The 17,157-nt window shown below is 49.5% G+C and overlaps 1 protein-coding gene across 1 annotated transcript; it reads right to left on the bottom strand.

Moving 5' to 3' along the window:
* Position 1: 1 nt before the first annotated feature.
* Positions 2-16,268, bottom strand: ambra1b (autophagy/beclin-1 regulator 1b; the record flags this gene model as incomplete). The annotated part of the gene is made up of 17 exons (XM_034679257.1): positions 15,769-16,268; positions 8,773-8,978; positions 7,345-7,403; positions 7,054-7,237; positions 6,729-6,901; positions 6,574-6,640; positions 4,987-6,482; positions 4,748-4,834; positions 4,476-4,661; positions 4,288-4,368; positions 4,078-4,178; positions 3,858-3,968; positions 2,693-2,881; positions 2,457-2,611; positions 1,863-2,002; positions 1,296-1,400; positions 2-197 (listed from the first exon to the last, which is right to left on the bottom strand). Coding segments are annotated over exons 2-17 (3,462 nt in total), but the record flags the coding sequence as incomplete, so codon positions are not given.
* Positions 16,269-17,157: the final 889 nt, after the last annotated feature.

Raw genomic sequence — 17,157 nt, forward strand, 5'->3', positions numbered from 1 at the left:
GGTCAGTACTGGTCGGGGGTTGGGAACCACTGGGCTCTGATAGGTCCCTCTCCGTTTGAGTCTCGGCGTTCTGCAGCTGGATGATTGGCGTCTGGGTTCCTTGTGATGTCACTGAGGGGGCGGGGTGTCGGGGCTGTAGACCAATCGCATTCATCAAGCCCATGTCTCGGTCCAGCCTCCAACCAGAGCGGTTCGGCCTGAGAGCACAGAACAGGGAACACATTTATATTAATGAGTCTGGATCCATCACAACCGGATCATCTGGACCTCCTCACAGACCTCACACTATCCTTTAGGCTTAGACTGCTATAGGCTTAGACTGACACACTGGGATCCTGTCTTTCCCTCTCTCTCCTCTCTCTGTCTGTCTCTCACTTTAACTCTTCCTGTCCCATTAAAGTTACTAACCATAGACCTTTCTGGAGTCCCTGAGCTCCCTTGTCTCGTAGGTTCCTCTGGATCTCTGCTGTAGATTCCTTTTTGGGGTCTGTTATTCATCCTTTCTTTCTTTCTTTCTTTCTTTCTTTCTTTCTTTCCTTTTATTTCTTTCTGCTTTCTTCCTTCCTTCCTTTCTTTCTCTCTTTGTTCTTTACATGTTTCTTCATCCTTTATGCCTCCTTTTCTCATCCCCTCCTTTCCTTCTATCCTTTCCTTCACCATTTATTCTCCTCTTTTTCTTTCTTCTGGTCTCCCTCTCTTCTCTCTTTTCTTAGACCTTTCTGGAGTCCCTGAGCTCCCTTGTCTCGTAGGTTCCTCTGGATCTCTGCTGCTGTGGACGTGGTCCAGACTCCAGCTGCTACAACTACTACTATCCGTCTCCCCACTATCATCTCTCTCTCTCTCTCTTCATCTCCCTCTATCCCTCTCTCCAACACGGTCTCAGCAGATGTGTGTCTAACATGAGTCTGGTCCTGCTGGAGGTTTCTGCCTGTTAAAGGAAGTTTGTCCTTGCCACTGTAACTTGCTAAATGCTGCAGAGTGCTCTGCTCATGGTGGATTAAGATGAGGTCATGAGTAAATAATATGGTGATCTCAGCTTTCATCATTTCCTGGAAAACATGAGTCTTGGTTTTTCTGTGACTCAGCACACCGAGGTAGGCGGTGAGATCCAGATCATTACGACTGCTACAGGTAGACGCAGTGATCTCCTCAGTTTGGGGGACTGATACAGGAAGTGAACTTGAAACCAGATGCAAACTCTTGGTGAAACAGGAAGTTCACCCAGAGCTCTCAAACTAGTGTTGTTTTGGATCTGATGTGTTTGTTTCTGTTCCTGAGGTCCTGTGTGTTCTCACCCCGGTCTGTCAGAACCCCGGGTCCGGCTGGTTCCACTGTTGTTGACGGAGAATAAAGGTTCACTGCTCGACTCTGCAGGGCTCTCACCGTCACTCCGATAGAACCTGAACACACACACACACACACACACACACACACACACACAGCTGGTTAATTCACTTCCATTCAGGAAGTCTTGAATGCAGAGGAGGGATTTCTTCGTGGAATCACACAGACCACGACCTCATTAAAAGCACTAATTGACCTCCTCCAATTAAGACTCTTCCTGTTCAGATTGAACATTAAGATAATCTCATCAACTAAACTGTCGTCGAGGAGGAGGAGGAGGAGGAGGAGGAAGGAGGGAAGCTCTCTACATCTGAGGGAAATCCAGCAGCCAGAGGAACATCTGTATTTACTCTGGTTTCCATTTAATGAGGATGGAGAAACATTTAAAGGAAGATGCACGGGGACGTCAGAGTAAGATCCTGACTCCACTCGGAGGAGACGAAGGTTTCTGAAGAAGCTCAGAGTCCCTCCCTACCGGCTAAATACCAATAACATCTCTGTGTGTTTGAGACACTCACACGGGCCGGCAGATCACCAGGTCTCCTTTGTTGGTTCCATAAGCCAGACCCATCCCAGGGTCCGGCAGCCAGCGGGCAGAGTTGATGCTGACGTGGCGCCGCTGGTCTGGAGCCATGGGGTAGACCACGTTAAACACCATCTGAAACACAGCAGCAGGGTCAACACACTGATGATACACCGCCATCGTTACATACATTAAATTAAAGGGATCATTAACGTCTCTGAGTTTGGTCTGTGGTGTCAGGCGTCTTCAGCTCAGGTCAGCTGATCACACCGATCAGACTCTGACGTCATGAACAGAGTTTTCTTTAAACCTTCAGCTCCTGATTTCTGAACGAACCAGAGCTGGTCGGCGTCACAGCGCCCTGAGTCCTGCGTCCAAAAACTGCTTTCAGACTGTTTTGAAGCTACGCTGCTTTCCCCTCACGGACCAATCATAATCAAGAAGGGGCGGGGCCTCTGATAACCGCATGCATGGCTCGTCTCCTGCAGAGACTTGTTGTTTAAAAGCTGCCCTCTCTGTGTTTACAGCCATGTTCTCCTGCTGCAGTCATCAGTGTCAGAGATCATGCTGCTCGCTCTCTCTCTCTCACCCTGATGGACGTCTCTCCCCCGTGAGGCTGCTGCAGGCGGAAGACTTGCGCCACCATGTGGTCGGTGGTGGGATGCAGCAGGATCCTGCGGGAGGCCAGGCCCACCATCACGTAGCAGCCCATCGGAGACAGACTGACAGAGATGGCGTTTGGTCCTGTGGGAGGAAGATGAGAACATGTAACGGTCTGATGTTTACGGCGTCTGACTCTGGTGTGTCAGGGAGAGGGACTCGTACCGAATCTCTTGGTGTACAGCATCTCTCCCAGGTTGTGAGGAGCCAGAGAGTAGATGGCCAGGATGCCTTCGTCTGGGAAACCCCGCTGGCTGCTGGGAATGAAGACGGCCAGCAGCTGACCGTCTGCAGAGATGTCGCAGCTCGCATCGTTGTAGATTTTACAGTTTGGCACCAGAACGTTGACGGAGGCTGGAGGAGGACAGAGACACGAACACACGTCTGTATGAACATCTACATCATCAACACGTCTCTGAAACAAATCTGAAACCACTCAGCTCTGATGTGTTTCTCTTACAGCTCCATGAAGAGAAGTGCAGACAACATGTGAGGACTGATCCTCATGTTCTCTGTCTTTAATAACTTCATAATAAACTGAAAGAACAGAACGATCAGACTCAGAGGAGAGGACACAGAGTGCTGCTACAGATCCTTCAGTCTCAGGCGGTCACGACTGTTCAATCAAAGACTCTCAGCCTCTGAGGTTTCCTAAAGTACAGATCAAACAGACCGGGTACATGCAGGCCTGCTCCTCATACCTGAAGTCTCTAAAAGTAGTATGGGAGGTAGAGCCTTCAGTTATCAGGCCCCTCTCCTTTGGGATCATCTACCAGTCAGGGTCCAGGAGGCAGACCCCCTCTCTACTTTTAAGAGTAGGCTTCAAACTTTCCTTTTTAATAAAGCTTATAGTTAGAGCTGGATCAGGCTTGGACCAGGTCTTAGTTCTGCTGCTATAGGCTTAGACTGACACACTGGGATCCTGTCTTTCCCTCTCTCTCCTCTCTCTGCCTGTCTCTCACTTTAACTCTTCCTGTCCCATTAAAGTTACTAACCATAGACCTTTCTGGAGTCCCTGAGCTCCCTTGTCCCGTAGGTTCCTCTGGATCTCTGCTGCTGTGGACGTGGTCCAGACTCCAGCTGCTACAACTACTACTATCCGTCTCCCCACTATCATCTCTCTCTCTCTTCATCTCCCTCTATCCCTCTCTCCAACACGGTCTCAGTCAGATGTGTGTCTAACATGAGTCTGGTCCTGCTGGAGGTTTCTGCCTGTTAAAGGAAGTTTGTCCTTGCCACTGTAACTCTCTAAATGCTGCAAAGGTCTCTGCTCATGGTGGATTAAGATGAGATCAGACTGAGTCCGGTCTGGAAGAGGGGATTGTCGTACCGTTGCTGATCTCAGGAAGGTCGAATTTGGTGAAGTCCCACCACTGCAGGCGGTAGGTGGTGTTAGCAATGTTGCTAGCAACCGCAGACTGACCGTCTCCAATAGACGCTCCTGAGGAGGACAAAGATCAATCAGTCACTCTGTGTGTGTGTGTGTGTGTGTGTGTGTGTGTGTGTGTGTGTGTGTGTGTGTGTGTGTGTGTGTGTGTGTGTCTTCCTACCAGCGAGCACTCTGTTGACAGAGGAGTGTGTGGCGAGGCCCGGCTGCCCTCTCTCATGGAAGATTCCGGCGTAGGGAAGGTACTCGGGGAGGAGGAACCGCCTGCAGGAGAACACCACAGAAGAAGAGTCGTTAGAACCAAACCTGGTCTGAAGAGGGTTCCTGATTGAGGACTCATCCGAGGCTTCAAATGTTCTCTGAGCTGACTCACCGTGGGACGAAGCGACCCAGAGAGGGAGCAGACATCCTGGCGTTCCGAGGAGTCCTGTGTCTCGCTCGGTCTCCGTTGTCACTGAAAAACAGGAAACTGTGAGTCCACATAGGAGAAAGAACTACAACTGCTTTAAGCTAGCTCGCTCCAGGAAGTAGCAGGTCTGTGAAAGTCGTGTCATCACTCACTCCAGCTCCTCAAAGTCCACGTCGCTGTTGTCCATGGAGTTGGAGGGGTTGCTCGCGGGGCTGTCGGATGAAGAGGACATGGCCCGGAGGCGGTTCTGTTGGTAGCGGAGGGACCGCTGACGGATGCTGTCCCTCCTCGACAGATACTGGATCATCCTCTGGGCGTAGTAAGCAGCTGGAGACAGTCTGGACCAGGACACAGGAAGAGGTCTGGTTCAATCCAGAACATTTGTGGTACTACAGTCTTGTAGGACTAACAGGAGTGTTCCTACCTGGCTGGGTCCGGGTAGATGGGGTGGTCTCTGGATCCTGACATGTCGTAACGAGACAACGATAACAGGGACGATTCCAAAAGTCGCCTGTTTGAAGGAAACAGAAGAAGATCAACAAACTACGAGAACCAAGGTTCAACTACAAGACCGTCCCCCCAAACCTTTAAAACCAGCACTGAACCCAGGCTGGGTACCACCTCAGAGTCTCAGACTGACACCACAGACACAGAGAGTCCTACCTCCTGAGTGAGTCCTCGTCAGGGGGGTCGACAGGCATTTCTTGGCTTAAGGCCTCCGGCGGCTCGGCCGACCTCCCGGCAGCCGCCTGCCGGTACACCCGCTCCCACTGCGCCGTGTCCTGGTTGTAGACCAGACCCACCGTCTGCTCCCCGGGCTGGCTGGGGGTCGGAGCTATGGGGAAGGCCACTGGTCCTGCTCCTGCACCTCCTCCGGGGGGCGGAGGCTGCTCGCTGGGCTCCGGAGGACCCCTCCTCTCTGTGGGTTGGACTTCTAGCGTCCTCCTGCTCTCGTCGGGCTGCCAAGGGGACGAGGAGGGAGGAAAGGAGGAGGAGGAGGAGGAGGGGTCCAGACTGGAGGCGGAGGTGGAGGAGGCCTGGTTGGTGCGCTCCCAGCGCTGGGAGTCGTGGTTGAAGGTGAGCAGGTTGTGGCAGGCCCGGCAACGGTTCAGGTGTCCCCGGGAGGAGGGGGGCGGGACGTTGTTCTCCAGGCTGTGAGAGGACGGGGGAGGAGGGAGGGGGGGCTGGTAGTGGATGATGGTGGGAGAAGAGGAGGAGGAGGATGAAGGCCCAGGTCTATCTGGGTCCATGTTATTATTCAGCAGTTCTTGGCTCTGCTCCTGCCCCCCCTCTCCTAGACCGCCCCCTAAAGGCGGCTCCAGGTCCTGCATGCGGTCGAACTCCATGAAGTAGCGGCTCAGGTTGCACTGCAACACGTTCCTGAAGGACGCCGTGTTGCTGCGAGAGCCGTCCCAGAACGGGTGGTGTCCGCTGCTTGTGCCGGCTCCATCCCGCCCCCCAGGCTCACCTGGCTGAGGGAAGCCCCGCCCCTCAGAGGCAGAGGTGTAGACGGGGGACTGAGAGGAGCCGTCCTGCTGCCGCAGCACCGACAGCAGGCTGATGGAGGAGGAGGAGGTCCGGGGAGGCAGCACACCTGGACCGACCCCTCCTTCCCTCATACTGAGCAGGCTGCGGGTCCAGTCCGGTCCGGGTCTGGGGGTGGAGTGAGGGTCCATGCTGGGTGCGGTGGTGCTGATAGAAGAGCCGGCGCTGTAGTAGACGGAGGTGAAGGCGGAGGGTCGCTCCGATGGCTGCCTGGGCTCCGTGCGGGCGGAGGAGAAGGTGGAGGCTGAGGGGGGCGCTGGGACTTCAGGGGGGGCGGTGTTGGCGGAGAGGGAGGGGCTCCGACTGATGGAGCAGCGGCTGCACAGACACACCATGCCCAGGTGCTGGGTGCAACCCGGGAAGGGGGGCCCCCGCTCAGGACCGGGGTACTGAGCCAGAGGGATGCTGGGAGACTCTCCCACGCTGCCTCCTCCGTCACCCAGGGGGCGGGGCTGCTCTCCTCCCGCCTGAGCGCCCGGCGAGCGAGACGACAGGATGTGCAAGAAGTTGTGGAGGATGGGCGTGCGGCGCACCGGCTGTGAAGGCAGGAAGGAGCGCTGACGGAAGTGAGGCATCTCTACGCTGTCCATGGGGACCTCAGAGTCCTCCTCGTTCTGAAAGACACATCAGACCTCACTTCAGACCTGAACGAACCCGAGACCCTTCATCAGGGTCATCACGAACATTACAGAGACACGAGCTCACCTGCTGATTGGATGGATTCACGATCGCCGTCAGCAGGTTGTGACCGAGAGGATCGAACCTCACCAACCTGAGAACACACACACACAGATATATATCAGACAAACTAAAGCACAGACAGGGGGGACATCAGGGTCCAGCCTCCGCATGTGACCCACCGGACTCTCTCGGTGTCGCTGCCCGTCTTCACCACGGCGAAGGGTTCCGGGCGGCTCCAGTCCCAGAAGTGAAGCTCGTTGTTGGTGGCGATGAGGAGCAGCTGAGCGGTCGGGTGGAAGGCCAGGGAGGCGATGGCAACGTTACTCTCTGTGAACCAGCTCTCACTGCCGCCCTGCAGACACACACACACACACACACACACACACACACACACACACACACACACACACACACACACACACACACACACACACACACAGGTTGTTACAGAGACAGAGTGAAACCAGGATCCGGACTGGGTGCAGTTCACAGGTCCATACTCACATGGAGGTCCCAGATGCGGACTTCGCCATCAAGGCACCCGGAGGCCACCAGGCCGGGGATTGTGGGGTGAAAGGTCACACACCAGGGGGTTCTACGGTGGCCCACTAGGGAATGTAGGCACTTTCCAGTCTTCACCTCCGTTATGTAAATGTTGTGGTTGACGTGTGTGGAGGCCATGAGCGTCCTGAGAGGAGAAGGTCACAGGAGTTTAGGAGGGGAGAGAACTCAAAGGTAAGAAGAGACTAACTCAGGTCCTGTGTTGGTCTCCAAAGAGAGGGCAGAGGTCCTCACCTGTCAGGGCTGAAGGCCAGCAGGAAGGTAGAGCGAGGGCTGTCCGGCAGCTCCACTTTCTGTCACACAAGAAGAAATCACAAACATCAGAAATCACAAACATCAGAAATCACAAACATCAGAAATCACAAACATCAGAAATCACAAACATCAGAAATCACAAACATCAGAAATCACAAACATCAGAAATCACAAACATCAGAAATCACAAACATCAGAAATCACAAACATCAGAAATCACAAACATTAGAAATCACAAACATTAGAAATCACAAACATTAGAAATCACAAACATTAGAAATCACAAACATTAGAAATCACAAACATCAGAAATCACAAACATTAGAAATCACAAACATTAGAAATCACAAACATTAGAAATCACAAACATTAGAAATCACAAACATTAGAAATCACAAACATCAGAAATCACAAACATCAGAAACATCAGGATGTGAGGAGAGGATGTGAGGAGGTGAGGAGAGGAGGTGAGGAGGTGAGGTGAGGATGTGAGGAGAGGATGTGAGGATGTGAGGAGGTGAGGAGAGGATGTGAGGAGAGGATGTGAGGATGTGAGGAGGTGAGGAGAGGATGTGAAGATGTGAGGAGGTGAGGATGTGAAGATGTGAGGAGGTGAGGATGTGAGGAGGTGAGGATGTGAAGATGTGAGGAGGTGAGGAGAGGATGTGAGGAGGTGAGAAAAAGATTTGATGAGAAGATGTGAGGAGGTAAGGAGAGGAGGTGAGGAGAGGATGTGAGGAGAGGATGTGAGGAAAAGATGTGATGAGAAGATGTGAGGAGGTGAGGAGAGGATGTGAGGATGTGAGGAGAGGATGTGAGGATGTGAGGAGAAGAGGAGGTGAGGATGTGAGGAGAGGATGTGAGGATGTGAAGATGTGAGGAGGTGAGGAGAGGATGTGAAGAGATGAGGATGTGAAGATGTGAGGAGGTGAGGAGAGGATGTGAAGATGTGAGGAGGTGAGGAGAGGATGTGAGGAGAAGAGGAGGTGAGGATGTGAGGAGAGGATGTGAGGATGTGAAGATGTGAGGAGGTGAGGAGAGGATGTGAAGAGATGAGGATGTGAAGATGTGAGGAGGTGAGGAGAGGATGTGAAGATGTGAGGAGGTGAGGAGAGGATGTGAGGAGAAGAGGAGGTGAGGATGTGAGGAGAAGAGGAGGTGAAGTGAGGAAGTGAGGATGTGAGGAGGTGAGGAGGTGAGGATATGAGGAGAGGATGTGAGGAGAAGAGGAGGTGAGGATGTGAGGAGGTGAGGAGAGGATGTGAGGAGAAGAGGAGGTGAAGTGAGGATGTGAGGAGGTGAGGAGAGGATGTGAGGAGAAGAGGAGGTGAAGTGAGGATGTGAGGAGGAGGTAAGGAGGTGAGGAGGTGAGGAGGTAAGGAGAGGAGGTAAGGAGAGGAATCGTACCTGACTCTGCCACTTCATCCAGCGGACCTTCTCCTCCACCAGCAGCTGCAGGAGTCTCTGAGAGCCGAATGACTGAGAGCCGCGCTCCCGGCTCGACAGGATCCGGACCGAGTTCCTCTGACGGGACGCCATGATGCTACCAACGGACTCCTCTGATTGGCTGCTCACACCCACTGCGCTCCGTCCGTCTCCATGCACAGTCTAAGCTGGAATCAGAGCAGAGGAGTGTTAGAGAGCCGGTGTGAGAGTGAGGGTGCTTCATGGTGAGAGAGTGAAGGGTCAGAGCTGAGGCGTCCAGAGACCAGCACAGACCAGGATTTTGACTTTCACTTTTATCTGATTATCTTTATTGATTTGATTCTATTGATTTTCCTGTAATGATCTAATGATCTAATGATCTAATGATTTGATTGTATTTGTAAGTATTCCGTATTACTTTCCTCTGTCTTGTTTTAGTCTTGAAGAACCCAGGAGGTCTCTGAAGACCATCAAACTAAAGCAGACCTGGACTAACAGCCTGAGCCTGTCAGGGATGATGTTGCAGACGTTACAGCCTGTTCACCTGCTGCAGGACGAAGAGATCTACCTTTTACTGTTAACACTTCAAAAATCAGCATCAACAAACAGAGTCTACCTTCAGAAGGACCAGGACCTGGTCTGGCCTGGGTGTGAGACAGTGTTGTGTGTCCCGCTCAGATTAAAGTCAGATTAGGTTGGATTCTGTGGACAGAGCTGAGCTTCATGAGAACACTGTTTACAGGCTGCTGTTAGCGTGAGCGTCTGCCCGGCAGGTTGGGGTTGTTTACAGATTCTCCTCTCACAGTTTTGGATCGTTTCCTCCATAAAGCCACTGCCAGATATCCCAGCATGCAAAGCAGCAAAGATCAGATCTGAACCCACACACAGGGAGAGCAGAGCTGCTGGTATTATTCTGTCAAACTGTAGTTTATAATCCAGTAATCTACGACTGACAGAGAACCCGTCCTTACTTCAGAAATAATGTTTACATCGTTACTCAGAGAGGGAGGAGGATCAGAGGAGGGAATAGAGGAGCGCTCTGTTTCAACTGAAATCTGGGAGTTTGGATCACCTGCAGGAGACTGAGATCACATCCACAAGATCTGAGACTGAGATCACATCCACAAGATCTGAGACTGAGATCACATCCACAAGGTCTGAGACTGAGATCACATCCACAAGATCTGAGACTGAGATCACATCCACAACATCTGAGACTGAGATCACATCCACAAGATCTGAGACTGAGATCACATCCACAAGATCTGAGACTGAGATCACATCCACAAGATCTGATGTCATTAAAAACATATCCTGAAATATATGGCACTGTGAGGCTGCCTGTAACAAGGACCCGTCCCTCAGCAGTTCTGTACCTTTAAGAGCAGCAGCGGTCTGGGTCTTTAGAACCAGAGCCGGGTGTAATGAGGACCCGTCCCTCAGCAGTTCTGTACCTTTAAGAGCAGCAGCAGCGGTCTGGGTCTTTAGAACCAGAGCTGGGTGTAATGAGAACCCGTCCCTCAGCAGCTCTGTACCTTTAAGAGCAGCAGCAGCGGTCTGGGTCTGTAGAACCAGAGCTGGGTGTAATGAGGACCCGTCCCTCAGGTACTCTGCACCTTTAAGAGCAGCAGCAGCGGTCTGGGTCTGTAGAACCAGAGCTGGGTGTAATGAGGACCCGTCCCTCAGGTACTCTGCGCCTTTAAGAGCAGCAGCAGCGGTCTGGGTCTGTAGAACCAGAGCTGGGTGTAATGAGGACCCGTCCCTCAGGTACTCTGCACCTTTAAGAGCAGCAGCAGCGGTCTGGGTCTTTAGAACCAGAGCCGGGTGCAATGAGGACCCGTCCCTCAGTTACTCTGCACCTTTAAGAGCAGCAGCAGCGGTCTGGGTCTTTAGAACCAGAGCCGGGTGCAATGAGGACCTGTCCCTCAGGTACTCTGCACCTTTAAGAGCAGCAGCAGCGGTCTGGGTCTGTAGAACCACAGCCGGGTGTAATGAGGACCCGTCCCTCAGGTACTCTGTACCTTTAAGAGCAGCAGCAGCGGTCTGGGTCTTTAGAACCAGAGCCGGGTGCAATGAGGACCCGTCCCTCAGCAGCTCTGTACCTTTAAGAGCAGCAGCAGCGGTCTGGGTCTTTAGAACCAGAGCCGGGTGTAATGAGGACCTGTCCCTCAGCAGTTCTGTACCTTTAAGAGCAGCAGCAGCGGTCTGGGTCTTTAGAACCAGAGCCGGGTGTAATGAGGACCCGTCTCTCAGCAGCCCAGTCCCTGATCCCAGCTGCTCCAGAGTCCGGCAGCAGAGCTCCTGCTGCTCGTTCCCACTGAGCATGTTTGGAATACTTTGGAACGCTGTGAATGTGAAGGACAGCGAGGCCGAGGGGAGAGCCCGGTTCAGTGGACTCTCACCAGGAAAATAAAGAGGAAGAAGTCTGCCTCCACAGGAATGTGACCTCACCGAGGGTTTACTGGGACGGATGAGGATGGTAGAAATATCACAGCGTGTTGTTAAACTAAACAACAACATGTTACTGGATGAAGGAGTCGGTACGTGTCGTTGATCGGCCTCGTTTCTCTGTGATCGGTCCGGACACCAAACTGTTCCCAGAATCAAGTTTCAACACAATCAGAAGGGACCAGATCCACCTGAGACTTGAATCAGACTGATCCATGATCTGATGTGGCCTGGTTCAGAGGATGGAACAGGCTGTTTATACCGACTCAAATAAACGTCCCTGAACATTCTGCTTTAATCAAAGAGGAACCTGATGCTGACAAAGATTTGATGAAGGAATTTCAAAATAAAAGAGCATCTTAAAGACCAACGTTTGAGCTTCATATCTTTAATCTGTGAACTGATATACAGACAGTATTTATGGATCATTAAACCACTAAATATTCAAATATAAGCTGCTGTCAGAAACTTTGTCCTATCAACGATCTCTCTCTTCAGGTCGTCAGTTTTACAGATTTACTTTCGTCTTTTCTGTCGGTTAAGAGACGAGCGGACGACTTCAGGACAAGAGAAAGACATCTGAAGGAGTCGTCTGGATTTAAGGATCACTGAGGCAGATGTGTGTCTAACATGAGTCTGGTCCTGCTGGAGGTTTCTGCCTGTTAAAGGAAGTTTGCCACATTCCCAGTCATTAGACTGACACACTGGGATCCTGTCTTTCCCTCTCTCTCCTCTCTCTGCCTGTCTCTCACTTTAACTCTTCCTGTCCCATTAAAGTTACTAACCATAGACCTTTCTGGAGTCCCTGAGCTCCCTTGTCTCGTAGGTTCCTCTGGATCTCTGCTGTAGATTCCTTTTATGGGGTCTGTTATTCATCCTTTCTTTCTTTCTCTTTCATTCCTTCTTTGCTGCTGTCCTTTTCTTTCTTGTATTCCTTTTTCCTTTCTCTCTCTCTTCCTCTTTCATTCCTTTTTTATTTATTTATTTAATTCCTTCCTTCTTTCTTTCTCTCTTTCTTCTTTCCATGTTTCTTCATCCTTTATGTCTCCTTTTCTCATCCCCTCCTTTCCTTCTATCCTTTCCTTCCCCATTTCTTCTCCTCTTTTTCTTTCTTCTGGTCTCCCTCTCTTCTCTCTTTTCTTAGACCTTTCTGGAGTCCCTGAGCTCCCTTGTCTCGTAGGTTCCTCTGGATCTCTGCTGCTGTGGACGTGGTCCAGACTCCAGCTGCTACAACTACTACTATCCGTCTCCCCACTATCATCTCTCTCTCTCTCTCTTCATCTCCCTCTATCCCTCTCTCCAACACGGTCTCAGATTCAGATGTGTGTCTAACATGAGTCTGGTCCTGCTGGAGGTTTCTGCCTGTTAAAGGAAGTTTGTCCTTGCCACTGTAACTTGCTAAATGCTGCAAAGTGCTCTGCTCATGGTGGATTAAGATGAGATCAGACTGAGTCCTGTCTGGAAGGTGGGACTGGATCTGATCCGGTCTTGATGTTGGGTCTTTGTTAATAAAATGACAGAGTCTGGTCTAGACCGGCTCTGTTTGGAGTCTGAGGAGAACGTTTGTTGGGATGTGGAGTTTTATAAATAAAGATTGATTGCTTTAAGACTTAAAATCAGACTCTATGAGCTGAAAAATACAAACTAACAAATCTACAGTTCATCAACACAAAGAGTGTAACTCAGGATGAATCCATGTATCACTGGGTACCGATATCTACCCTGATATCTGCTCAGCCTCCATATCCTGCAGTTTAAGATGCATGTGTGATGTGTTTCATGAGAGATGAAGCAGTCAGCTTCATGCTCCATATTCAGTAAAACCCTGAGTCCTCTTCATGTTTATGAAGATGTTCCCTGGTCTCACATCCTTTAAACAGGTTGTGTATTAAACTAAATGTGAGTGTGTTTGTTCTTCAGGAGGTCTGAGACCTGCTGCAGCAGCTCTGCATACGTTGAGTCTTAAGTCAGAGTTCAGAGTCCACATGAACCACACATGGACACGAGCCGGTCTGTAACATACAGGAGGGTTCCCTGTTTGGCTGCACCACATACCGGATCAGACGTAAGGATTATCTGAACTAGTGACAAGTGACGTCCAAACTGACCAGAACATTACTGAAGAGATGAAGATCTCACTCCTTTGGACCAATCAGAGAACAGCTCGTTCCTGAACGCTGGTTTGAGCGCTGACTCGCATCATGATGAGGTCAGAGTTCATCTATAATGTAAAGCTAGGGTTTGTAGTCACAGAAAACTAGCATGAATTTGAATGTAGCATCTCCTCAGGACTCCTAACCCCCTATCTATAAACATTGATGCTGTTGCCTCAAATCAACCAGTTGGTCTTCATTTCAGAGGTCCAAGAGACTTCTGTTTTCACCGGCGCCATGCGTTTGTTTTTACTTCTTCTTCCGTCAGTCAGCTGAGTCAGCTCGCGTCTTGATTGGCTGTTGCTCCGGGACACGTGTCATTACACACTGAGCGTGCTCGGCTCCTCTCGGAGCGTCCCACACACTACAGGGTTTATAGTCACAAATATTAAACATGTTCATTATGTTCATAAAACATTCTCATAGTGAAAGTTAAAAACACAAAGAAACATGGACGCTCTGCTGGAGGCGGGCAGAACAGCAGGACGGGATCTGATTGGTTTGATGATTTGGCTCTGATGGCAGGGATTGGTTGGTGTTTTCCCAGGTTTACTCCGGCTGTAGAGAGCAGCTTCTTTTACCTCTTAGTTAAGAACACATTATGTATTGATTACCATCAGGACATAAAGATCATTTTAACCAGGAGAACAAAAAGAGGATCTAAACCTGAACACCAACCCCAGCTTTAAGGTGCAGATTAAATCATCTCCGCTCCTGGAAACTAAAGCGCTCAGATTAAAATAATCAATCATTTTATAACTGATGGAGAACACGTCACAAACACAACCTCTCTGCTTCCCCTCATCCTGCAGATTATCCTGTCTTTAGGAGAGAGGCACCCGGACACCCAGAGGACCTCACACCTGCTCAGAGCCAGGTGAGAGGTGTGCTCACGTAGGAGCTCTCTCACCTGGAGCAGACCCCTAAAACCTCAGCAGAGTGACAACCTACATTCAGTTCACTCTGACTCTTTCTGGAGTCCCTGAGCTCCCTTGTCTCGTATGTTCCTCTGAGCTGCCGTAAGCGTCCTCCTGCTGTGGACGATCTGGACTCCAGCGGATACGGACGTGCTGGACTGCTGCGGCAACAGCTTCTACTACTCGTCTCATCACTATCACCTCTCTCTCTCTCTTACTCCCCTCTATCCCTCTATCCCTCTCTCCAACACGGTCTCAGCAGATGTGTGTCTAACATGAGTCTGGTCCTGCTGGAGGTTTCTGCCTGTTAAAGGAAGTTTGTCCTCTCCTCTGTAACTTGCTAAATACTGCGAGGTGCAATACTCATGGTGGATTAAGGTGGGGTCAGACTGAGTCTGATCCGGTCTTGGTGTTGGGTCTCTGTTCATAATTTGACATAGAGTGGTCTAGACCTGCTCTTTATACAAATAAAGGTTGATTGATGATTAATTGATTCAAACCAGGGTACGTCAGGACCTGTGTAGAGCTGTGAATACGACCCAGAGCAGGTTTCAGAGGGTCTGTGTGTGACTGATCATATCTCCTCACTGAGTGTGTGTTTGTAGGTTGAATGTAAGGCTGTTTTGATCATGTTCATATATATATTTATATATATATATATATATATAGATAGATTCCTTTGTGCCCCTGGATCAGATGGAGGTCCTGCAGAAATAACAAAAACTGAATGACAGACAGATTTCTGTTAGACTGGTTCAGAGAGAGAATCCGGATCAGTGTTGGTGCATCCATCAGCACAGCTTCTCTGACACCCCCAGAGGAGACACACACACACACACCTGCACCTGAGTTCTCATGAGAGCCACATCATGCACAATCCAACACACACACACACACCTGAGATTAATGAATCCATTAATATAAATATCAGAGATTATTCAGAGAGACAAAGAGCAGCAGCTTCACTGCAGAGATCCTGAGACTACCTGACAGCCTGAGTCCTGCTCCATTAACAAACACACTATCAGAGCCACACCAGATCCACAATAGAGCCGATCCAGACCAGAACAAACACTGGACTCTTCATGAAACACATTACATCACAGACCAGCAGAACCCTGACTTACATCCACTATCACGTTAGCTCACAATCACAGCTAGCTTCATGTTCCTGTGATATTTGCAGCAGCAGTGACTCCCTGCTGATCATCTCTGTCACATATCCTTTAATAAGTGTTTATAAGGAGACTTTAGATGATGTAATCCAGCCTTTAAACCGCCCCTCAGCAGGCTAACAGAGAGCTAGCTGAGCATTAGCTCGTTCCGGATATAGCTGACAAGGAAACAATCCAGAAAACGAGCCTCTGACAGATTCAATGATTTAATCCCATGAAGGTGAAATCACATGAACTCAGTTTACATGTTCACACAGAGAAACACAGAGAAGCGTGCTGGCCTACCTTCCGTGATCGAGTCGCTCTCCAGTTGTTCCATCAGGCTAACAAGCTAACAGGCTATCAGGCTAACAGGCTAACAGTTAGCTGGTTAGATCAGTTAGACTGTGTCGGCTGATGAAAGCCCGCAGTGTGTCTCTAACATCAGACTCTATCTCTGAGGATCCTCCCCGGTGTCCCCGGACAGGGTTCCTGTTCTTAGGGGGGGCAGAGAGGAACGGGGTCTAAGGCTTTGGTTCAATGTTTCACTAGCTGCCCGACGCCGAAATGCTACTGCGTAACTAGCTAGCAGCTAGCTGCTCCCAGAGTCCAGGCTTATCAGCAGAGCGCCGAGCACGACCCATCGAGCAGGCCGTGAAAAACACAGACACCAAGGGTTCTTTAGAGACATCCACTCAGAGAGGTATTACATATGGATTCTGAGGGCTTAGAAAAACTGTGTCGTATATTTAAGATTCTCTCCTTTTTAAAATCAGCAGGAAAAACAAACATGAACTGCAGCTGAGATACGTGACATCACATCGAGGCGTCTGACATCGATTACACAGCCTGGAGTTAAAGGCTCGTTTAAAAAGAGGTGATGGATTTAAACCTTATTTATAGTCTATGATTTATTCTCAGAGATTATATCTGTTTTTATTTATTTATGTATTATTTAAAAGGATCATCCATATTAATGAACACTTCTGTAAATATGACAGAGTTAGCCAAAAGGCTAATTTACATCTGTAGTCCCTTACCAGATGTTAAAAAGGCTCCCTAAAGAGATCAAGATTAAACAAAGATACAATAGAGTAACATAAAATCAAAGTGAGGAGGTAGAGGAGAAACCAAAACACAAACAAACAAACAAGAGAAGAAAAGTACAAATAGCACCATACTATTAAAAATGACTAAAAGCAACATAAGGACATGATATGACAGTTTTTGAGAAAGTGTTCATGGACATCAAATACATGGAGCAAGACAATCAGGAAGCAGCAATGAGGAAATGTTAAAGAAGACATGCAGACACAACAGGACAACAGTTAACATCGCTGTACATATTTACATCAGGCAGTGACTATCAATCATTAAACTAGCTGCATGCAGATCAAATGAGGCAACGTATAGACTGAGAGACAGGTGAACACAACTCTTCTCCTCTGTGTGTTTTTAAAGTCTCACTGTGTTCATGTGTCTTTAGAGTTCATGCTGAGATACAGTCCCTGCCTCTCTCAGTCCATCTGTATTATAAAGCATGAGACAAATAAAGATCTAATCATTTATTATCAATAAATGAACTCCCTTTGGTTATCTTTAGTTAATACAGACAATAATAATAATGTTGTAACATTTTGTAATTAAGGTTTGTTTGTTTTTTGTATTCTCATAGATTTCCCCTTTATTTATAGA

This window comes from Notolabrus celidotus, unplaced genomic scaffold (assembly GCF_009762535.1).
Source record: "Notolabrus celidotus isolate fNotCel1 unplaced genomic scaffold, fNotCel1.pri scaffold_412_arrow_ctg1, whole genome shotgun sequence".
In the NCBI taxonomy this organism is placed as follows: domain Eukaryota; kingdom Metazoa; phylum Chordata; class Actinopteri; order Labriformes; family Labridae; genus Notolabrus; species Notolabrus celidotus.